The sequence below is a fragment of the Nuphar pumila genome, chromosome 6 (assembly GCF_984573655.1).
Source record: "Nuphar pumila chromosome 6, dmNupPumi1.hap1.1, whole genome shotgun sequence".
Taxonomy (NCBI): Eukaryota; Viridiplantae; Streptophyta; class Magnoliopsida; order Nymphaeales; family Nymphaeaceae; genus Nuphar; species Nuphar pumila.
The window spans coordinates 30740618-30766308 of record NC_143254.1 but is presented as its reverse complement, the minus strand read 5'-3'; the positions used below and the strand labels follow the sequence as shown (position 1 = coordinate 30766308).

Sequence of the window (25691 nt, the reverse complement as noted above, 5' to 3'; positions counted from 1 at the left end):
GGTTTTTAAGTTACAGAACATAGCCAGTTCGTTGATGACAAGAGATAGAATGGGGAAGGAAGGAGGCGATTCCGAGAAGAGGAAGAAGACGAAGAGGCGCTCACCCTCCTCCTCTGACGCAGGTTTTCCTTCCTCCCTACCTAAAACCAAGCCCTTTTTAGTTCTTACGAACCTCCTATCAGTTTATTCCTCCCCTTTCTCATTTGATTCGGACATTTGATGGCTTTCCAGAGAACAGAGGAAGCAAGCGGCGCCGCTCCAGAGATAAGGAGAGGAAGAAGAGAAAGGAGGAAAATGATGGCAAGAAGAAGAAGAGGCAAAGATCATCCCATCGATCCTCCAGGGACGACGATAAGGGTTTTGCTTCCTTTTGCCCTTCCTCTGTTTTTCTCTTCATCTTTTCTTCTTTCCCCGATTAGTTGGTTTTCTATATCCCAAAACTGCGCATCTATAACTTTGTGTGTTAGAGGCAACTATTCCTTCCCTGCCCTTTTTCTGTAGGTTTGTCTCCTTGGGGGTGATAGAATACGAAAAACAAGGGATCGAAAAGAGTGGTTTAGTTTGTAAAATATCTTGGTGCTTTCGGTTGCTTGAGTTTTATGAATTTTGGAATTAGCTTTCCAATGCTTGTTGAATTGGAAATGCAAATTCATTGTTACCACTGTTTGTAATATAACGTTTAAGGTTCTATGATATCTTGGAAGTGAATCCCGTCAGCGGGACGTGCTTGCAGACGATATTTTGCTATTACATGAATTGCGATGACGGCCCAAAGTGGCCTCATATAGTGCACATACAACTGTGTGACATTGGTTGCATCAAAACACTCTTTTGCTGATCAACAATTTGTCCCGTGTAAGAAGATTGGAGAAGAAAAATAACCAACTTGATAATTCTCTGGGAGATCTTAATTTTCTTTTCTACCCGACCTTAGATTGAATCACAGGGATCATTAGAAGCATGAAACATCCAGCTATGACACCATCCGAGTTATCAAAATATCTGTTTTATCACAATAAAGTATGCTGGAAAGTTTTATTTTAGTTGCCACACTACAATTACACTCCCAACTAGATAGAAGCTCACTCCTACTGATATACAAGCACATCCATAGATCATACTCCTACAACCATTGAATAGGAGCTTTATTATATCCCTAGGAAATAAAGAAAAAAGAGAATGTGATTAGTTTTTAATACAAATATTACGTGCTAAAATTGAAATAACTTAGTGTGTGTAATGTATCAATGAAGAATTTATGATATTATGATACTGTAGGTTCTTTAATTGGATACAATTGCACATGTCACATGTATGTATATATGTACGTGTGTGTATGTATGTATATACTATATTAGCTACGTAATATATTTATTCATTTATATATGTATTTATCTACATGTAAATTGTAAAGTTGAATTTTGTCACTTTTTAAAATCTGTTTCCAAAGATTAAGAACTTCAAAACATCACAAATCTGTAGCATATTATTGAGACAGTTTAGTAAGTAAATTTTGAATTTTGTTTTCCAAAATATTCTCGAGCTTTTCTTATAAAAGCTACTTTATTCACAATTTTTAGAAGAAAAGTTCTCACTAATATTATTGCAAGACTATGATCACACACACACACACACACACACACATATATATATATATGTTTGTGTATATATGTATATACTATGGACATGTATGTATATGGGTGTTGTTAATATCCCAAGTCCTTAGTTCCTTACATTTTTTTATATTTACACAGATTAACCGGCCCCAGGATCAGAGACCTAGCTGCGTTGGCTCTTCCTGCCGTACTTACGATCACTGTCCTGACAGCATAAAACTCTGTGGGCTTACCCATTGCCCCTAGGGAGTCGTTACGTTTCGGCTTGCGCAAGTGGTGACGCCCATGGGATTTGAACCTAGACCGCCTGCCTAGGCTCCATCCCACTACACCAAACCCCTTTGGGGAAGTTCCTTACATTAAATATCTATTTTGAATGTCTTTGAAATTTTTATAAGAAAACCATTACAAAAAACACTTGTTGATATTGCAAGACCAATGCACTATTGGGCGTGATATCAGTTATGGGATACCAGATCCAGTCTAGTCTATCGAGTTCCAAATTGTGATATGGAATTGTTACAGATTTTGTCTGGGCGACCTGAGGTTTGTGTAAATACATTGTACACTTGGATAGGATTTGATTTACGTTTAGACTTTAGATTAGTCTTACCTATTTCTGTACATTTTTATTTCAACTTCTGTAACTGATGCAATCTTTAATTTTCTAAATAGAATTTCATGTGTGACACCCCTGACACAGGAGGTCATTAGGGTTTGAGTATACACAGTAGTCACATCTACATTCCATCCTATTTCTCTACATTTAACATATTTCTTTGACTCATATACATGTGAGATGTGACCATATATATTCATTTCCCAATTTCAGATGTTTTCCTAGTTGAATAATGATGCAAACCTGTTTGCACTCTGAGCTTCAAGCCCAAGGTGCTAACATGGCAAACAATGGCTTTAGTGAATTTGGTGCCTGTTGTTGGCACTAAATGGGTCTATGATTTTGTAGATGTAGTTTGCATTGCAAGGAATTCATTTAAACCATATGTTAATAGGTCATTGTTCCAACTATTTATAATGATAAAGTGCCACAATATTAGTTGGGACTCTGTAAAGGAAAATGCTGATGTGAAGAGATTATCTTGATATTTTCCTATAACTATTTTTTTTGATATTTACATGGAGAAACCGCCCCAGAATTAGAGACCTAGTTGCGTTGTCTCTGACTGCCGTACTTACGGTCGTTGACCTGGCAGCGTAAAACTCCGTGGGCTTACCACTTGCCCCCAGGGAGTCACCACACTTGGGCTTGAGGAAAGGGTGACGCCCATGGGATGTGAACATAGACCGCCTGCTTAGCAGCCTAGGCTCCATCCCACTACACCAAACCCCTTTGGGGCTATTTACCTATAACTTGAAAATTGGATATACCATTTGCTGATTGCTATTTTTCCTTTGACATGTTTTTACATTTAACTGTTACCAGTCTTTGCTTAAGAAAATTAAATTATGGAAATTTTTCTGTGGGCCTTTCATTATTGAAAAAGATGACACTGTTGAGACTGATAAGGACACTTTATTCCGATTAAAACTTGCCAAATCTTTTCTTGTATATTTGTATGAAAATGACATCAGTATGTCTTTGCTGCTTTATAACATGGGAACTTTAAAATGGTTATAGCACTTGCGACAAAGCTAGTAACTCTGGATGCTGCCACCTTTCTCTCTTTCTGTGTGCATTTGAGATTGCTGTGTTGTTAGTTTGAGCTGGGTGCAATTATCTATCCAAACACGATATTATGTAGTAGTAGTTGTTGTGTTTCTTTTTGTTGAAGCTGTCTAGACTATGCTTACTGGCACTAAATTATTCTCAGAGATGAAGACGAAGAAGAGGAAAGATGAGAAGTCTTTGGTAAGTCATATGCTTTTCACCTTTTTGCTGGGAAAGATTGTTCTATTGTGAAGTTTACCTTTGAGTGAAGATCATTCATGTAGTAGTGGCAAAGATGTTGGTATATAATTCTGCAATATGGAATTTTGTTGTGAACTATGTCACAGGGACTCTTCAACTAGGTGCCGCACCCGCGTCACACCCGCATCCGCATCCGCACCTGCACCCGCACCCGATGCAGTCAACCTGACCCTGGGTGCAGTCAACGCACCCAGGATCATTTATGTCCAACTTTTGGACTTTATATATATATATATATATATATAATTTTTTATATTTTTGCTGCACCCCTGCACCCAAGTTTTTGAAAGTGCCGCACCCGCACCCATGTGACATAGGTTGTGAAGTATTTCATTTAAAAAGAATCCCATTCTAAAATGAAACATGATTATTAGTTTTGTGGCTGGAGAAAGCTTCCTTCTTCACTCTTCCCACCACCAGCCACCCCTCATACACAGACACAAGCACAAACATTATGTATATATATATATATATATATATATATATATATACATTGAGGAAGATGGAGAGGGGTGGGGGGGGGGGAATATGGTCCTCCCACTAAATGCCCTTTCATCCATTCTTACCTTCAAAAATCATGTGTGCTTCTTGGCAAATCTGATCATTCGGATGGGATCTTCATGGTTGAAAACCTATGAACCAATTCTTGGGTCAAGTTTTTCTTATGTATACGTAGAATTTTACAAGGATCTAAAAATCAATGGTTCTGAGATCTTTGAAAAAATTTTACATTATGAAATCCTACCTACACATCCAAAAAGTCTGATCCAAGAGTCTATTTATAGGTTTCCAACCATGGAGGTTGTGTCTCTTCAGAGACATCTGATAAATTTGGAACCATGGAGATCTGTATGGCCAGATTTGTTGAAAAATGTATGTAGATATGATTTTGAAGGCCAGGACAGGTGGGTGCACCATTTAGTGGGAGGACCATCCCCTTCTCTCTCTCTCTCACACACACACACATATATAAGGCGCTTCTGTGGTGGTAAATTTTCACTATAACTTACAGTGGTACATACTTGATTTATGTAGATCTAAGCTCAAAAAGCAAAATCTAACCATTGGATCATGCTTAGCATATTCTATTTTATTATTTTCATGTGTTAATGTTGACTCAAATATGATGATTTATACAAATTTTAGACCACTCTTATTTTCATTATTTGTGAGCCGTTGATTTTCGCTGTATCAAAAAAAATCTTATGGTGTATTAAACGTGATAAAACCTTGTAATATACTAAATAGATCATGCTAAATACATCTGTATGCTACCATTTGGTGGATGGATCTATGCAAACAAGAGTGTGTTCCACCATATGGTGTCATGGTACAAAACCATCATATATATATATATATATATATATATATATATATATATATATATATATATATAGAGAGAGAGAGAGAGAGAGAGAGAGAGAGAGAGAGAGAGAGAGAGAGAGAGAGAGAGAGACGCCAAATGTTGGTTCTAGCCATATGGATGTATTTAACATGATCTCTTATACATCATTAGATTCAATTCTCAAGGTAGTGAAAAATCAGTGGTTCACAATTCATGAAGATGATTAATGGCTCCAAAGATCATCTTGGAATCAACTTTAATGCGTGAAAGTAATAAATAGATCATATTGAGCATGATCCAAAGGTTAGTAGTTGCTTCTGGAGATTAGATCTATATAAATAAAGAGCATACCACTTTAAGTTATGGTGGTCTGGTACCACACCCATATTAGTGTGTAAGTCCTAAACAGTCTTATTTTCTAGACCATCCTGAACGGCTAGGAGAGTGTACATATTGGTATTTGCTTAATGTGAACTTACAAATGTATTCTATATGACTTAGTAGAAAACACATGTTTGATGAGATACTTTCATGTTTACATGTGTTTCTAGATCAATAAAAAGCCAGGGGTCATGTCGCACTAAAACTTGATGGTGAAAGATCAAATTTTCTGGTTAAATCGACTCGATTCAAAGCACAGTTTTCAAGTAAATAGATAATGATAAAAACATCTACATGATTAAGCAAAAAATACCTATAACTATCTTTGGTGATAATGAAGTATTAAACTAAAGATGATGAATTGATGATGATGATGGTGGTACAAAAGTAAACAAATCAGAGTTGTCTTTAAACAACCTTAATTGTCTCGAGGTAAACTATCAAAAAGTCAACTGAAAATGTCCAACTGTCGAGATTTGAAAAGCCTAGTCTGTCTTGTTTTGTCACCCCACAACCCTAAGTTTGGAAAGATACTGCTCTACCCACGTTCAACACGACTGTGGCTTATGAGCAAACCGCACATTTGGAAATTGGGGGATATCAGAACATGAGGTGTACATGGCACCTATCATTATCTTTTATGTACCTTTTGCAGTTTTCAGCTTTGTCAATGCCATTGAAGGTCCTTGGGTTGTATGAGGCCATTAAGAGATGGAATAAACTTTTACTGTTATCTACTTGTAATAACAGAGCTTCAAAGATGCTATTTTGAAACTAATAACTATGACAAGTTTGTGTTGATGAAGCCACTGGGCTCATGGGACTTCGAACAAGAACCTTTGGCATTTGATCATAAGCCTAGGTACAGCGGAAGTTCTTGCAAGCATGTCAACAGCCTCCTCGACCAACATTTATGAGCTTTTAACAGGCTTAATAGGGGCTTTGAAAGTTTCCAAAATCGAGAGATGGGTTCTGTAAAAAGAAATTGACTAGTAAGGTGGCTTTAAAATATCTCAGATATTATAGAATATGGGGATTTTTTGTGAGCTTAGAACAAGCTTGGTTTGCTAAGATGTTAGCTTCACAAGGTTTAGCTTTTTGAAAATTGCTCGATGGTTTCTTCTCCAAACTGTCCTTACAACATGAGCGGAGATGCTGAAGCTTGTGATCTTCATCATGAAGAGAGAAGAGGTGCTCGGTTTTGGGCTGAGGTTATTGGGGGTGCCCTCCCCGCCTCCTCCCAACCCAAATCTTCCCCCTCCTATGGGAGGATCATGATGGCAAGAAGTGTATTCACTTTCCAAAAGCGGTTTATGAAGAAAGAATGAAGCTGTTTTCTTACTCCTTAGTCTGCAAGTGGGATGTGAAACCTATGGAGTGTATTCGATGGGGCTTTCAAGGTTGTGGAGACTTTAGAGCAAACCACATATCTGTGTGCTTTCTAGAAGTGAGTGTAGTGAAATATGCGAAAATACAAAACAAGGGCCTCTAAGGGCTTACAATATCATAAACACAAGGTGCACAAGTCCAACTAAGGGACAATACAAGAGCACAAAGGCACTACACTATTGTTGTTAGAGGCGAACGCCTCAGTACCTGAAGCGTATGCCTCAGAGGCGAAGCGCAAGCTCAAGGAACCGAGGCGCTGTAGGAAGGCGTTTGCAGGCTCAAATCGCACGCTTCACATGGGGTGAAGCGCACGCCTCACGTCGAGGCGCGCTTCGTTTCTAAGGCGTACGCATCATGTAGTCTGGTGCGAGCACAACAATATCCCTGCACCTTCCCCTCGCTCTTCCCAATTCCCATACCTCCATTTTTTTCATCAACAAGGCCTCCTGGAACTCATCCCCCTATTCCGTCCAAACAACGGAAAAGAAAAGAATTCTTTGATCTTTTCCCCTCGTTTTGCTCCCTCCCCTTTCGGAACAGAGGAAGGAATCCCCAAACTTTGCACTCGATTTCGTTTGGAAGGAATGGGAGGTGGGGAAACGTTTCCCTCCGGATTGGAGGCGTTAGAGTCGGAATCAGAGGCGAGGGGGGTGGTGCAGTCTTTGATCGACCTCGTTCGGGAGATCTCAGCCGTGTCGAAAAGTTGCCGCAGCCCCTCGAAGAAGCATGCCTTCGATCTGACGGGGAGGGTGAAGTTGCTAAGCCCTCTCTTCGATGAGCTGAGGGAGATGGACGGCGCCGTCGGCCTAGACGTCGTAGCTGGCCCCGTCGCCCTCAAATCGGCGTTCGAATCGGCCAAGGTCCTCCAATTCATTAACGAGGGCAGCAAATTGTTTCAGGCAATTATCTTTTTCCTCTTCTTTGCTATTTGTTTTCTTCTTTGTAAGCGTTAGTTAGTTCTTGGTGTTCTTTTGGTATCGTATCAGAGACGAGAAAACGAGCCTCATGTTTTTGTGTAATTGACTGAATTTGATTTACTTTGATGCTTAAATTGAGGTAACGGCTTGTAGTTTTTCATCCTTATATTGATCTTTGATTGAAATTTACACGGTTGTTCTTGTGCTTCATTTTTGTCTCTTTTTGTTTTGGTGATTATTGTTGTCGCTTCTAAGTTAATTTTATTTATTCATTTGTGATTATGTGAATGGAGGAGAAGGATTCATGTGGAAGACCCATAATGATTTTCTTTGTTGGTTCATATCGCCGACCCCAATTGTTTTGGGATGAAGGCGTTGTTGTTGTTGTTGTTGTTGTATTTGTGATTCTGTGAATGTTAGTTTTGTACAATAGTTGAGGAATTAACTTATTTTATATTAATTGTGCATTTGAACTCTATTATTATAACAAAAAAATTGTGCATAAAAGGTATTTCTAGAATACGTCGATTTGGAGATGGCCCCACATGTATTCAATATGATTTCATGATTGTAGATATAACTTGTTTTATCTTGCACTATGGGTCTAACTTAATTGTGGTTTACATGTGCATGTAAGAAAATGAATAATACGAGTTAATTATAGGAAAGTAGTATTTATTTTATACTGTCGTTTATTAATAGTTCTTATTTAAAATTTTCATTATTTTATTAATATTATATATTTTATTATTTTGATCATGAAGCTTACGCTTCAACGTCTCGCTTCGCCTCATCGCATTTAACAACCTTGCACTACACAAACACTAAGTGCATTCAAGACAATAAAGAATTTAAAAGAGGAACACAAGAACATAAAAAATATATATTTTATTGAGCATGAATGTTTAAGAGAAGCATTAAAGAACAAGAAGGGGGGGTTCACCCCTATTTATACACAAGAGGTAATCTCAAATACAGCTATTGGACTGGTCTATTGACTAGTCAACTCTATGCATCTCTATCTGGTCAAAGACCACATAGTTTCTATAAAAACATAAACAGACAAAAAGAACAAAGTAAGTAAAATTATCAATATACCCCTAATGGGCATAGCTTGTTACAAGGATTGAAATGACCAAAATACCCCTAATAGGTATTTACCTACTATATATAATATATATACAACTTAACGCTCCCCCTCAAACTTATTGGGTGATATATATATATATATATACAACTTAACGCTCCCCCTCAAACTTATTGGGTGATATACCGAACATTTTAAAATACAAAAAAGAATCAATGAAAATGATCTAAATCTTCAAGTGTCTTCAATGAAGATCTCCATCTTTATGATATATTAGAGAATTTTGCAAATACAAGTCTTTAAATGTCTTATTGGTGATCATTCCCAAATGCCTACATTGGCTATCGCCCTCTTCATGATGCATCAAAGATATTCATTTCTCAATCCATTGCATCTTTAAGAACCTGTAGAGGAAACAAAACAAAAGTCCCAACTACACAAAAGAAAATATTCTAACCAAATAGTCATGAAGTTTTAAAAAAAAATATATATATATATATATATATATATATATATATATATATATAACACTCAAGTAGAATTTTTCAAATAAAGTAGCATAGACAATCATTAAGAAAGATAAGAGGAGCATACCTCAAAGAGAAATTTTTATGAAATCAATTTTAGACAATCTTAAACCTAAAATCAACATATTTTTCAAGAAAACATAAATATTGATCATAAGAGAATTTAATCACTAAAGAACGTATAAATTATTAAGAAGAGATACACAATCATGTATTAATAATATCTCAAATTTTTAGAAAAACACTTCAAATAAAACCAATCATCAATTTATACCAAAAACAACATGCATATATAGTATTAACATTTCAACAACAAAGAACCCTAAAAAAAGAGGAGTTAATTAAACTTATGCATGCGAACAAGATAATCAATACGAAACACACACACACACATACACACATATATATATATATATATATGCACTATTTTTAATTCACATAATAATAAATGAGAGCAATCTCATAAATCACAATCCATTAGAATTCACTCACACAATCAAGAATGGGTTTAAGTACAAGGAACTAAATAACAATCTTTAAAACACACACACGCACGCACGCACACACACATATATATATATATATGTGTTATCAATAAAATACATGAAATTTTATCAATAAACATTTTTTCATATAAGGAAAAAATAAGTAGCAAAAGTTTAGAAATTTCATTGCGAGATTTTAAAAATCCCACAAATATCAATAAATGATATTTTGCAAATCTCAACAATAGTTCGACCACCACAAGCAATCACCTCACTAGACCTCCAAACCTCAAAATTCAAGTGTATCAGGTACTAGAACAAGAGCACAATCACAATGACACTTATGAACTTAACAATTACACAGAAAATGTAAATAACCAATGGGTGCACATAACTCACCACATTAACAAAACATCTCTTGTCTACATAAAATGACATTTAAATAAAAAACAAACATCAATATTAAAGTGTATCAACTACTATAACAAGAGCGTAATACAAACACACAAAATAGTGTGAATAACCAATGGGTGCACATAACTCACCATAAAATAACATCTCTTGTCTTTATAAAATGACACTTAAATAAGAGACAAACATCAATATTCAAGTGTATCAACTACTAGAACAAGAGCATAGTACAAACACACAAAAAATGTGAATAACCCATGGATGCACATAATTCACCATAAAATAACATCTCTTGTCTACATAAAATGACACTTAAATAAGAGTCCTAATCAAAGTTGCCAGACTAAGAAGCGATAGCGGGTAACGATATGGAAAGTGAAAGTGAGAAGCGATGTATTTGAAAATGTATAGGAAGCAAAAGGCGAGAAATTAAAAAAAGCAATATAAGAATTTAATGAGAATCAAAATAGAATGCAAATAAAAACTAAAATAAAAGTGACTATTCTTAAATTTTGTGATTTTTTAGTATAAGAATTAAATTTTTAACAAAAATCTAAAAAAGATGACTATCAATTTAGAGAAAGCACATGAAAGTGAGTGTGAAGTGTGAAAGGAAACACATAAAAACACGAAAAGTAGAGTGGGAAAACAAATAAGAAGAATAGATGAAGCGTGTGGAAAACATAGAAGCATGAGAGAATCGAGATTCTCATCAAATTTTGGAAGCGAGGAGTATCGCGCTTCCGAAGCGAGTTTTCGAGAAGCGGGCTTCCGACCTATCTAATAAGCTTTCGGTAACTCTAGTCCTAATAGTAGAGAACACACGAGGTAAGAGAGTTTGTAATGAAAACAAACTAATGTCACTAAGAAGAATAAGGATATCAATTTTAACAACCTTTAGAAACATCATGGTTTAAAAAAATAAATAGCCATCACAGATAAACATGATTAAAAGCATCCAACATAATAATAATGGCCAAATAAACAAATGAGTGATACAACACACTCATAGAATTAGAGATCAAATAACCGTCAGTTAGAGTCGAATTATAAGCCAACAATCTAAACTGACAAAAAACAAGGTGTATACAACTCACTCCGACAAATATCCTTGGTTCAACAAAGTCAACATGGATGCAAAGGTCTATAAACTATTAATTAAACCCAAGATAATTGACATGTCACTCATAACCCTTGGGAATCTAGACTGATAAGATGACATGAGGTGCACACATAATCCACCTCAACAAATAACCTTGATCCAATAACAACAAGGCCAAAAAGAAATAAAATTTGTGATGGAAAAAACAAATGTCATAAGAAGGCAATACATACTCACGAAAATCAATTTCCAAATAAGTGAGTTTATATAAAGGAACCAATTTGAAAAAAATAAATTTTCAAATAAAATCCAATAAAGATAGATGAAACCTTAGAATGAATATAGTGCAATAATATGCACAACAAAATATCAATTGATGCAATCATATGCATGGTCAATACAAGCAAGTCTACTATGAGACAACAAAGACATACAACATTAACGAGGGCCAAAACATATATAGAGATTCTCAAAGAACCATGTAGGAAACCAAGAGTATAGACAAGTACAACTAATCATGGATACCCATAAAGAGATCAAAATTCATCCATATGCAATAATTTTAACAACTTAAAACCACATATCCTATACAAAAGCGCTATGAAGAATTATATATATATATATATATATATATATATATATATATATATATATATATATATGCAAGATATATATGAAAAGTAACATATGATACATGGCATAATTATCCAAATGATCACAAGTGCCACAAAAGGACCAATAATAACATAACCATTTTTAATAATTTTAAAAACATTCATAAAAGTGAATAATTCCCATAATAAGAATCCATGCTCAATACCTTATGCATAAGGATCATATATCAATATAAACAAATATTTATTCAAATTTCAAAAATAACAAAGTATCCATGATCACTAAGATCCCAACCACATAATAATTTTTTTAATATTTCATAAAATATTTTATGTTTCACATAATAATACATCAAAGCAAAATCTCATAAAACATACTTGTGAATGATACACCAAACCATTTAAAAATAAATATTTTAAATTACTTTAAAGTATTTGATAATTTTTTAAAAAACAAACAAATTTCAATATAACAATAAATACGAATATGATTTGACATTTATAACCATGAAGTGTTAGAATAAAGCATCTAAATGCGAACAACACATGCTTAATAATACTAGATAATATACATACATATAAAACAAGTTCAAAAATCTAAGATTCAAACTAGATCTCATAAAAGCATACACATATATCATTTCACAAGATCAAACAAATTTTATAAACCTTATAAAAGATTTAATAAGAATAAATCCAACAATAATTTTAAAAAACATTTAAAGATTTTAGTTTCTAACAAAAACAACCAATAACTTTTCATAGATAAGAAAAATAAGTATTTTCTCATGCATAATGCATGAGATAGATAACTCAAGTAACACTAAAGATTTAAGATACATACCGGGTCAAGATTTCTATTGAATTCAAGCCACACAACGATCACGAACCTTCAAGAAGCACGAACTTGAACAAAAGAATCCCAAGACCCAAAAGATAAAATGCCAAGAAAGATTTCTTGGCGCTGATACCATGTAATAAAATATGCGAAAATACAAAACAAGGGCCTTTAAGGGCTTATAATATCATAAACACAATGTGCACATGCACATACACAAGTCCAACTAAGGGACAATACAAGAGCACAATGCATTAAGACAACAAAGAATTTAAAAGAGGAATAAAAGAACATAAAAAATATATATTTTATTGAGCATGAATGCTTAAGAGAAGCATTAAAGAACAAGAGGGGGTTTCACCCGTATTTATACACAAGAGGTAATCTCAAATAGAGTTGTTGGACTGTTCTAACAGCTATAAATATAGCTGTTGGACTGTTCCAACAACTCTATTTACTAGTCAACTCTATGTTGACTAGTCCAAAAGGAACCCAATAACTCTATTTGGTCAAAGACCAAATAGTCTCTATAAAAACAAGAACAAAAACAAAAACAAAAACAAAACAAAAAAACAAAATAAAGTAAAAGTATCAATGTACTCCTAATGGACACAGCCTATTACAAGGACTGAAATGGCGAAAATACCCCTAATGGGTATTTACCTATTACATCATTATAAATACATATATATATATATACACATATATATATACATATATATATATGTACAACTTAACAGTGAGTTTATTGTTTTGTTCAATAACAAGAAAGACTTTGAAAGGGTCTGTTATGGTGGTCCTTGATCTATTGCTGGTCGTACCCTTCTGATGGATATGTGGGATGGAGCAGGTGTTCCTTGTTTCACTGGTCTCCGATCCATACCTGTGTGGGTTTGTGTCCAAGGGTTGCCTACGGTTTTGTGATGTGTTGACACTTATTGGCTGATTGTAGATGCTAGCTTATAGCAATTGATCCAAAAACTTCATCTTTAGAGCATTTGCATTATGGTCGCCTTTTGTTGGAATTTTCAGCTAATAAGGTGCTAAGTGATAGTATCAGTTTTTCTATGGGAGATTTGCTCGAGGGAGTTCTATCGTTGGGTATGAATCTTCTACAAAGATTTGTTCTATTTGTAGTGCTCGTTCACACTGCCATGAACAATGTCCTAAAGTGTTACATGATAGGAAGACATCTGTTCAGGTCAATAGGACTAAATTGCAATGGGTTAAGAAACCAATTCAACCTAATAAGGGTCCTTCTCATGATATTCAGCAGGCTGGGGAACTTCTCAGTGAAGTGCATGCTGAGAAGGATGGTGCCTTCACAGCTCATATCCCCCGAGTCATCCCTTTAAACAATGTAGGGTTTAATGCTTTTATAATTAATGATCGGGGTTTAGATTTGGTGTTGGGTTTGAGTAAATCAAGTTCCGAATGTCTTGTTATCATCTCAGCCTGAGATGCCAAACCTGGTAGCGGAGATTAATCAATTTGATTCCAGCAATCAGATTTTTCTGACTGTTCAAGAAGATTCCTGCCAAATACATAGTAATGTCAATACCTTGAATGCTATGTCACAGGGACTCGGCCAACTGGATGCTGCACCCGCGTCATTTATGTCCAACTTTTGGACTATATATATATATATATATATATATATATATATATATATATATATATATATATATATATATATATATATATATATATAATTTTTTTTGCCGCACCCGCACCCGCACCCATGTGACATAGCTTGAATGGGATGGGAAATAGTGAGAAGTGTGAAAATGCCAAGAGGCCAATATTTTTAGAGGGCATAAAGTCAGGACAAGAGATAGGGATGGAGCCGATTGGTGATTTGTTGGCTCATCTACATGAGGAAAATCCTAAAGGATGTTCTGGGGTGGAGGATGAGGACATTGGGGCTTCTAAGTCAAATAGGAGTCCTCATGTGATCTTATCTCAAGGTGCTTGTAAGGAGACTAAATTCTGAAAGCAAGCAAATTAACAAATCAGGGAGTAGGGAATCTCTTATTAAACGTGGATTTCTATTAAACATGGATTTCTATCTCCTACTCAAAAACATGGGGCTTCCTAAAAAGAATCCAATTGAGGTTTCTAAAGTGGTTTCTAGTGGGAAATCTTCTTTAGTAAAGTTTCCTAGCAAGAATGTTGCTGAGTTGGATGGCTGTGCCCAACTTGTCTTAGATATAGATGGGGAGATTCTAAAGGAGAAGGCATCAGCTTTTGGGAAGGATCTTGTTGATCTTGAAGACCCTAATGTTGAGTTGTTTCAAATTGGTGAATGGTCTCTTTTCTTTGAGGGTGATCCTAATGAGGAAACTGCTGGAGTTGATGTGCAATCCAAGGAGTCTTCAGCGGGTGCAAAGTTTCCATGTTGAAGAAAGGTTTCCTTTCTTCCAAACCTAAAAAAGTGGGTAGTCCGAGGAAAGTCAGAACTCTAGAAAGTGTAATGGGGAAACCTATAATAAGTCTTGGATCTCTTGACCTTAGATCTGGATCTGTTAATAAAAATCCTAGTCCACTGTAAATCGATAATATTAGGTTTGGGCCTTGGATTTTCATTGGGGGTTTATCTCTTGAGATTTTTTTGTATTCTTTGGAATAGCTTCCTTTAGGAAGATCACTGTAAATTGCAATTCTGTTAAATGAATTGGTAGGGGCCTGCCTAACCCTAGCTTGCCTATAAAAAAAAAATGTTCGATGGGAGGAGGGATCTCTCTCTTTCTCTCTCATTTTAAGGATATTTTTATTTTCCCTAATAGTATATAGCTTGCCTATTCTCGCTATAGTCTGAACTGACACTTAGAATTCACCTTTGTTGGGTTTATTGGTACAATCTTGCAGTACATGTGCACAAGGGTAGCCTCCAATCATGACTGGCTTTGTACAAACTTGTTTAGTGTTTCAATTCTAGGAGCTTTTAATACCAGTCTTCTCTGATGTACTTAAAGAGAACATGTATCTTTGGAAGCTTTTGATATTCTGCTTCTCAAAGTTTATACTAGGCTGCATTTCTTGAGACTCGTTCTTAGCATTTTTGGGCGATTGTTTGGGGCGATTTCTACCAGCTTTAAGGGATTTTTGTAGTGATTATCATCTGATAATCTTGTAGCAAGAATGCAGCTTACACCAATGGCTTGATGTAACGTGATATCTTAAAGGTATTTCTCATTGTTGGAGAGATGATGTCATAAGTTAATGTGACATAATGCTAAAATGGTAGTTGATGGGTTCCTCATTGATGTTGTGGCCAATGACATGACATGCTGATGGTAGAATTTGTTATATCATTTGAAAGAGTACTTATGCTTACATGGTCACATGACATGATGTGGCACTTTGATGGATCAAATGATGGCATGGGCCATGGCCACGTGATGCAGATATGACATGCCACACAGCAATTGGGGTGGGTTTGAGCAATGTCATGGTGCCGATGTAGCATGAGCTAGATGCACCACATACTATCTTGACTGAACTTTGTAAGGCATTTATTGTCTATTACATGACGTTCATAGCTGTTTACATGAAAATGACCACGTCCTCACCCTTCAGAGCCATGTGGTAGTTTACAATTGTGGCATATAAAACTATGAAGATACATTATTTCAAAATATCAACAAACTCAAACCCATATTCTCTGGTTCTATTTTATGTTCTTCCATGTTTCACATCCCAAATTTAAACATCTGCAGTATTAGCTTTATGCACCTTATGAGAAACAATACATCAGATCTTTGTGTATTTTTTAAGTACCCTTCCTAAAATTATTGGTACCAAAAAGACAAAGTATGGCTGTGCTCTCTTCTCTATAAATTTTATAAACAAGATTTACCATCAATTGCTTAAGAGTAATATGGTTTTGATTTTTAACTATAGATGCAAGTTAGCTATTAGGATTTTTATGCTAATGAAACAAGTCAGCAAGGCACTGCCTTTTTTTTTTGAATAGGCAAGCTGGGGTTAGGCAGACCCCCACCAGTTACACTACATACCATTGGGTTTTGAACTTACAACGTCCCAACACATGGTAACGTGCACTAACAGATCCTACCAAACAAGCGGAGCCCCTGTTGGTACTGCCTTTGTATTTTTTAGTGCACAATGTCTGGGGATGGCATCACATAGGTAGATGAATCCTTTAATGCATTGACTTGACATTGAATGGTGCCTATTCCCAGTAGTTAGGAGCTGTGAAGCTTTTCTTTAGATTCAGAAGTCTTGGTGGCATTTTAGCCAATCAATGATTGTTTACCGGGGTGAAAGATTTCATCATTGGCCTTTAGACAGTTCAAGAAGGTTCTTGACCTTTACTGCTAGTTGTCTAATCTTCGGCTGTAATTCTAGCCATCTGATGCTTTATACAGCTGGAGCTACGGAAACTACAAGCCTGCTGGAATGCTTTTCTCATGCGTGCATTCATGCATGTATGTGTGCATGCATCCGCATACATGTGCATATTTATTTGAACATGCATGTATGCTAGAGAATTATGAACTTGTGCTTTAGTGTTTGGTGTGAAGCTGTGATCCCTCCTTGCTGAAGGACATGGAAGCATACTTTTTTTCATTGAGACTAATGGCTTTTTCCTGTGGATCAGATTGAAGAGCTTTCAGAGAGTGACTACTACTCCAAGAATAACGAGTTCTCAACTTGGTTGAAAGAAGAGAAAAAACTCTTCTTTTCCAATCTTTCATCCGATGAAGCACATAAGCTGTTTAAGAGATTCATCAAGGACTGGAACAATCACAAACTGCAATCTCACTATTACCAAGGCATAGCTAGTGGCCCGCGATCAGGCCATAACTGGAATATCAGACTTGAAAATGTGCCTGATGGTTGAAATATGGTCTATGGCTGGAAAATTGGACATGAGAAGAGATATCTGATGGTTGAAATTTATCGGTTTCATCTTACAATAGCTTCTAGAATTTGGTTACAACTTATTTGGTGGTGTTTGGTTTGGTTGCATCGTCTCTTGTGAAACTGGAATAATCTTCTGTGCATGCCAGCATAGAGGATGTACTTTTTTGGGTTGCATTTATTTCCAAGCATGGGATCTAACTGAACATGAACTAAGCCATGTAAAGTCTGAGCATGGCCGAACTGTGATGAGGACCGAAACTCACCAGCATCTGTTGGATATGTCACATGGAGTCCTAAAAGGACACGGGACACGCCCTTTTTTTGTGTGTAATTTTCCATTAGGAACAGCATACATGGGGACATGACAAAAGAGTAAACTGTTGTATCCCTGTGACTTATTGGATGTGATATATGAATTTTGGGTAGAACACTTTATTCTGCCGTAATGCTGGTTACTTCTGATAACGATTCATCTCAACCTTATGAAAAATGCTAGATTACTATTATCATGGATAATGCTGCTTGCCACGCACCAGCCTTTTTGCATTTCAAGTGCTTTCTCTTGCACAATGTACTTGCACAATGTACTATTTTCTTTAGGGATAATGTTGGATACCTCGTGGATTCCAAAACCCTTGGCAAAATATTTTTTATTTTTAGTTTTTAGTTTTTGACAAATCTGACCCTCCAGATGTGATTTATATGTTTGGTTTAGTAAAACCATATCCTTAGATCATGTTTTTCGGATGTATATGTCAGATTTTGGAGGGTTGAAAAATCAACAGCCCACAATGTACCAAATTTTCAACTCTCAAATAATCGCAACTTTGCATAAAAGAACCATTTGAGGGCTGATTCATACTATTTTGATCATGATAAACACATCCATGATATCAAATTTGGTCAAAGTTTCTATCTATGAGTTTTAATAAGTAAAATAATTAAGAAGAGATGGTCGGTTTTAATTGTAGTTTTCATGCCAAAATTAAGCTTTGTTAAATTTTAAACCCCTGTCTTTTTCTAAAATATCATAGTGTCGGGGCAAAAGTTCAGTCATCTTATTATGCGCTTGTAGTGGTTTGATGCTTTAGGTGATACTTCAAATGGCCCCCGTTTGGTAAGAGCAGTTTGCGCAAATTGTTAGAACTTCAGTTTCCTGCTGGGCTGATCTGCAAAAGAGGGAAAGGTGAGAAGAAAAAAGGGAGAAAGAAGATGAGATGCCGAGTCAATATTACTGCACACAGGTTGACGATATTCTTTTTCAATGTGATATCGTGGCCTGGTTTAATCTATTTAAGCATTAGGTATTAGGTTACAATTTAACAAGTTACAAATTACATGCATGCCCCAGTAAACACGTCAATAGGATTTTCCAGTTTGGGTTTGGGTCAGACCCAAACTGGGTCCAGCATACGACACTTAATACTCTCCCTCAAGTTGTGCATGGTCTTGAACCATGGACAACTTGTTCTTCAGGAACCAAAATCTGTTTTTCGTCAAACCCTTTATAAAAAAATCCGCCACTTGGTTTTCTGTAGAAATGAAATGAGGTTCAATCTCTTTGTCTTCAACCTTCTGTCGAATGAAATGCTGATCTATCTCAATGTGCTTTGTCTTACTGTGAAAAATAGGATTAAAGGATATGTTAATGGCACTTTGATTGTCACACAATAAAATAGACTTGGAAATCTGTTCTTCCAATTCATTCAACAAATGTCTCGTCCAAGTAGCTTTAGCAGTTGCAGCAGCCATTGATCGATATTCAGCCTCAGTACTTGATCTAGCCGCTGCTTTTTGTTTTCTACTGCTCCAGGATACTAGGTTCTCCCTGAGAAAGATGCAATATTCGGAAACCGATCTCCTTTCATCAGGATCTCTTGCCCAGTCTGCATCACTGTAGACCATGACATCATGCATGCTTCCTTTTTCCAACTTTTCTGATACACCAACCCATCTCCAATAGTACCTTTTAAGTATCTCAACACCCTCTTGACTGCATCCATATGCCCTGTTCGTGGCTCATGCATGAATTGCGACACTTGATTGACAGAATAAACAATGTCAGGGCGAGTAAAGGTAAGATATTGAAGCATGCCAACTATACTTCGATATCTTGTAGGATCCGGGTACAAATCTCCATCCTGTGAACTGAGCTTTTGATGTAAGACACTCGGTGTAGACAAAGGCTTGCAATCTTGCATACCAAACTTCTTCAATAAATCTAGTGTGTATTTATGTTGTGTCAAGGTTAGGTAACCATCCTTCCCGTCTACCTCGACTCTAAGGAAATAACGCAAATCTCCCAAATCTTTCATCTTAAACCTTTGACTTAATAGTCCTTTTATTTCTTCAATGTGATTCATGGAGTTCCCTGTAACTATAATATCATCAACGTATATCAACAACAAGGTGGTTATGCCTTTATCCTTGAAGATGAATAAGGAGTGGTCTAAGAGAGATTTACAGAACCCATGCCTCTGTATTTCTAAGGAGAAACTCTCAAACCACGAGCGTGAGGCCTGCTTCAAACCATATATGGCTCTTTTTAATCTGCATACATATGTGCTCGGGTCTCCCTCAGCATATCCTGGAGGTTGTTCCATATAAACTTTTTCTTTCAAGTCTCCATGAAAAAATGCATTTTTGACATTTAACTGACTCAATGTCCATCCATGTTTGACGGCTAAAGACAATATAATTCTTATTGTCCTCATTTTGACCACTGGACTGAAAGTCTCATCATAGTCCTGACCATATTCCTGTGTAAACCCCTTTGCAACAAGTCTTGCTTTGTATCGTTCTATAGTGCCATCGGGTCTGTATTTGATTTTATAAACCCACTTGGAATCAACAACATTTCTGTTAGGAGGTCTGGCAACAATTTCCCATGTCTGACATTCATGAAGCGCTTCCACTTCTTCATTCATGGCCTCAATCCATTTGTTTGATTTCACAACATGATGAAACCCTATAGGTTCATCATGCTTATCAACCTGAGACAGAAAAAGTTGAAGATCCATAGAAAAATTATTGTAGCTGACCCATCTGTCAATAGGATGTCCGATTCTATTCGAACTCCTCAGGTTTCCAACATGTATATAAGTATCTGATCCAGTGTGAGGAGCAGGGGGAGTACCCCTCAGGTTTTCTCTTCGCACATACACATACCCTTTAATTTTTTTGATAGGATGCGATTGTGGGTCTGCCCCTTCTTCAGTGTATGAAGCTCCACCGACTTGATCCCCAGATTGAGGTAAGCATGCTTGGCCTGAGTCAATATTATTTTGGTCAGCCGAGTTTGTTTCTTGAGTACACTAAGGTGAGCAATCACCATAAGTATCTGCAAATAATTCTGCATTCATCCACGGATGATAAACTTCTTCTCTGGGAATCCTTTGACTAGTATTAAATGATACATCTTCAAGATTATTCTCGTCAAACACAACATTCCTGGAAATCTTAATACGCTTAGTCATGGGGTCATATCACCGATAGCCTTTATAATCATCAGCATATCCCACAAATCTACACTTGGAAGCCTTTGGTTGGAATTTGTTCCTGAGAGAATCATCAATATGAACATAACAATGCATCCAAACACCCGTAGAGCATTATAATCGGGTTGAATGCCGAAAAGAGAACAAAATGGTGAACTATTTTGCAAAACTATCATAGGCAGACGATTTATAATATAGACAGCTGAATGGAATGCTTCTGTCCACAAACTAATGAGAAGATTACTGTCGTGCATCATGCTCATGGCCGTTTCAACAATATGCCTGTGCTTTCTCTCAGCGACCCCATTTTGTTGTGGCGTATATAGACAAGACACTCTACGCTTTATTCCATTACTTTGGAGAAAATCAGTAAAATCCTTCGATGTATACTCACCACCTCCATCACAATGAAAATGCAAAATATTGGTAGAGAAATGGTTTCGAACAAAGGCATGAAAGTTGCGAAATATGGAAAAGGTTTCAGACTTATGCTTCATAAAGAATATCCAAGTATAACGAGAGTAACTGCCAATAAAGATGAGATAATATCTGCTGCCAGAAGAAGAGCATATGGGTGCAAGACCCCAAACATCTGAATAAACAATTTCAAAGGATCTTGAAGCTCTTTTATTTATAGAATCAAAAGGAAGTACATGACTCTTACGCATCTGACAACTGGGGCATTTTTTATTACTGACCTCAAGGGCTAAGCTTGATTTAGGAATTAATTTGCTTGATACAAGTTTCTCAAGAAAAGAATAACTGCAATGACCAAGACGATCATGCCAAAGACTTGACTTATTACATTTGGAAAGACTAAAAACAGACTCAGGACCTGACTTAGATAACTCAGACTGAAAAGACTTAGACTTCAATAAGGGCTTCAAGACGGGACTGGTACGCGCAAGTGGATCTTCCTTGAAGATGTACATATTTTCTTTTCGCTCCCCTTCAGCGAATGTCTCCCTCGTTTGAAGATCCTTGACATACACAGAAGAGGGAGTGAATTCAACATAAGAATGTGTATCATCAACAAGTTTAGACACAGAGATTATGTTCTTTTTATGTTAGGAGCATGAACAACATTTGACAAATTGAGAGATGATTTTGACAAAGGAATGATTGCATTACCAATGTGAGAAATGTGATGGTGAGATCCATCTCCAGTAACAATACTATTTTTACCAAAGTAAGAAACCGAGTTCGAGAGCTTACCAACATCGCCTGTAACATGGGTCGCTGCTCCTGAATCAACATACCATGATCCTTGATCATTCTGTTTCAAGTTTAACCCAGACAGTGCGGCCAACAAAAGTTGTTTCACCTCCCCATCAAACTTGGTAACATTATCTTCCTTCTTGCTCTCAGTGTTTTGCAATTTGCCTTTAATTTGAGGATTAAACAAGCAATTTGCCTTTGTTTTGAGGATTAAACCAGCAATTTGCCTTAATATGTCCCTTTTTATTGCACAGGTAACATGTCGGGACAACTCTTTGAGTTTGGTTCTTCGCATTAGAGTTGAATGACATATTGAGTGTGGGAAGCAAACCTGGACCTGCAAATCTGCCACGACCTCTTCCTCCTCTGAAGCCATTTGCTCCACGTCCACGACCAAAGGAGAACCCAGTGGCTAAGACATCTTGGGAGTCAGATTGAGCACTAGAATCTTCAACCATGCCTTTCAATGACATTTCATATTGTAGAAGTTTTGCTCGGAGGTCTTCAAATGTGGGAAGCACGGGTAAGCACAATAATGATGTCACCAATACATGATAATCTGGGCCTAAACCATTCAATGTCTGTTGCACTTTATCCTTGTCCGACACTTCACATCCAATAATGGCTAATTGATCTGTAATGGTCTTCATCTTATTCAAGTAATCCATGATAGATAGACCACCTTTCTTAAGAAGCTGAAATTCTCGCTTGAGGAATAAAACTCTTGCCTCAGATATCTGAGAGTATGTCTGTGTCAACTTGTTCCACAATTCCATCGCTGTGTAGTCGTCGGGGATAGCAACTAGTACTTCCTGAGACAAGGTAGAGGTGATGTAGGCAATTAATGCCTGATCTTTTCTCATCCAAGAGACATAATCCGGGTTGCGAACACGGTGAGTAGATGCAACCTCGTGAGCGTTGGTTTCCTCCTTTGCAATGAACTCTGGTGGGATTGGAATTGATCCATCTAGATGACCAAAGAGATCTTGGCTCCTGATAAAAGGAACTATTTGCCCAAGTCAGGAAATTGGAGTTATTTAATTTTTCAGAAACAAGTTGACTAAGAAAGTTTGATGACAAACCAGACTGGGATGGAAAAGAATCCATGGTAACGAGACACGAGAATATAAAATGGAAAGCACTCTAAGAAAGGGCAATCAAATGATTACTTAAAACTCAAGATAATGTAACCGTTCAGAATCAGTCCAGAAGAGAACTCACTATAACAGAACTCGGATCCTTTTTTTTTTCAGATCACGAGAATACTCAAATTATCAACTCAATATTTATGAATCAAGCCAAAGCACAACTAATCAACGTTGTGCATATTCAAGATATCGGATCACGTGAACAAGGGCCAGATCACGTTGATTAACTGAGTTTTCAGATTAATCAACAATGAATATTCAAATAAAGGAATGGGAAAACAGATCCAACAGAAAGAGAAGAAAGGAAAGTACGAGCAACGATTCAAGAGATATTGATTAATCGTATTTGCAGATTAATCAACAATAAAGAAATGAGAAAACAAATTTTAGAGAAGGAAGAAAGAAGAAATCATGTTTTCAGATGAAGGAAGAAAGAGGAAATCACGAGTTTCAAGATAGGGTTTCAGATGAAAAACACGACAGTGCTTTAAAAAAAAAACTAGAAGAGAAGAAGAGAGGGTTTCAGATGAAAAACACGACAGTGCTTTCAAAAAGAATTGGAAGAGAAGAAGAGATCGTGGTTTGAGAGAGAAAACGATAACCCAGATTGGGAAGAAGGAAAGTTTCCTGGCTGAAATTAGATGATCTCTAAGGTCATACCTTTTTGGAATCAACACCGAGCCCTAGGTCCAACCACGCTCTGATACCATGTTAGAACTTCAGTTTCCTCCTGGGCTGATCTGCAAAAGAGGGAAAGGTGAGAAGAAAAAAGGGAGAAAGAAGATGAGACACTGAGTCGATATTACTGCACACAGGCTGACGATATTCTTTTTCAATGTGATATCGTGGCCTGGTTTAATCTATTTAAGCATTAGGTATTAGGTTACAATTTAACAAGTTACAAATTACATGCGTGCCCCAGTAAACACGTCAATAGGATTTCCCAGTTTGGGTCTGGGTCAGACCCAAACTGGGTCCAGCATATGACACTTAATACAAATCCCCATGTGATGAGATGTTGCAAGTTCGAACTCCACTGATATGGGTGGTTGAATAACTTACCTGGCTGTATAGCCACCAGTAGGGCTTGTCTACTGGAAAAGAAGTTGGGGCTTTAATCCTGCAGCTTGATCATAAAAAAAAAACTAGTTGAACATTCAATTTGGCCTGAGGTTAGTTATCACATGATGTAAAATTGAAAGTGACCAAGGTTCTTATAAGTCCATCTATTTAATCATAGTCTCACCGGGTCCACTTTTTTCGGGTAATCTGGACCTCGCCCTTGGGTGTTTAGGGAAACAACCTACTTCAATTGTTTCTTTTACCTTTTATTTTGTTTTGTTTTGTTTTTTTAATTTTTATTTCCCTTTTCTGAAGTTACTAATCAAAACATATTGCTAGCAAATGAAAGTATTTGGGTCCAAAAGCATATAAATTTGGCTCTAGATTATTGTCAATGGTGAAAAGTGCAGAATCAACTAAATGGGTATATAACCAACGGGGCTCCACTCACCTGGTATGAGCACTTTGTGCACGTCACCATGTGATGGAACGTTGCAAGTTTGAAACCCACTGGTATACGGTGGTTGAATAACCTCTGCAAAAGGAGAAGGCCCATAATTTCCCCCAACCCTGTTAAGGGGAAAAAAAGTAAATAGGTATATAAGGTTCAGATCAAGTAAAAATAAGTTTTATATGTAAAGTTCAGATGAAGTAAAAATAAGTTTTATATGTAAAGAGAATGAGATTGAAACATGGATTTGGGATATGGTGAAGAAACATGGAATGATAGTTTAGCGTCTTATAATTTTTTCTGATGTTTTTTTTAGACAGAGGAAGCTGGGGTTAGGCAGACCCCTACCAGTTATACAACCATACCATTGGGATTCGAACTTGCAACGTCCAAACACAAGGTGACGTGCACTAACTGATCCTGCCAGACACGCGAATACCCTGTTGGTAATTTTTTCTGATGTTGTGTATGTACAGCCTGAATATCCATGTTTTGGCTAGCTGTCTAAAATTTCCTAATTTTACTATGTTTCACAATTTTAAAAGAGATTCTAATTTTTTCTGATGTGTATGGACGGCCTGAATATCCATGTTTTTGCTAGCCATGTCTAAAATATTATAATTTTACTATGTTTCACAATTTAAAAAGAATCGCTTAATTTTACTATTTATCAATTGAATAAATATTCGCGCTTGTTCTAGACATGTCAAAAAATACATTTTAGCTAACATTTTACATATTCCTGAGGCTAAACAAGAACTTGGTCCTAATTTTCAAGACACA

The 25691-nt window shown here is 36.5% G+C and overlaps 1 protein-coding gene across 2 annotated transcripts; it reads left to right on the top strand.

Annotated features, from left to right (window-relative positions):
- The first annotated feature begins 39 nt into the window (after nucleotides 1-39).
- LOC149834544 (uncharacterized) lies at nucleotides 40-25418 on the top strand. 2 transcript variants are annotated; one of them, XM_090010180.1, is made up of 4 exons: nucleotides 40-122; nucleotides 232-357; nucleotides 3449-3486; nucleotides 25225-25418. In XM_090010180.1, exons 1-4 carry the CDS (start codon nucleotides 50-52, stop codon nucleotides 25324-25326), a joined length of 339 nt encoding a protein of 112 aa, XP_089866306.1. In that variant the 5' UTR covers nucleotides 40-49; the 3' UTR covers nucleotides 25327-25418. The 2 variants fall into 2 exon arrangements, with proteins under 2 accessions (XP_089866306.1, XP_089866305.1); XM_090010179.1 differs by lacking the exon at nucleotides 25225-25418 and adding an exon at nucleotides 17267-17997.
- The last annotated feature ends 273 nt before the right edge of the window (nucleotides 25419-25691 follow it).

Excerpts from the sequence above, each read along its gene's own strand:
- LOC149834544 (XM_090010179.1), top strand. The coding sequence starts at position 50 with ATGGGGAAGGAAGGAGGCGATTCCGAGAAGAGGAAGAAGACGAAGAGG. Across the intron at positions 123-231 it reads ACCCTCCTCCTCTGACGCAG|AGAACAGAGGAAGCAAGCGG; the intron begins GTTTTCCTTCCT and ends ATGGCTTTCCAG. Across the intron at positions 3,487-17,266 it reads GGAAAGATGAGAAGTCTTTG|ATTGAAGAGCTTTCAGAGAG; the intron begins GTAAGTCATATG and ends CCTGTGGATCAG.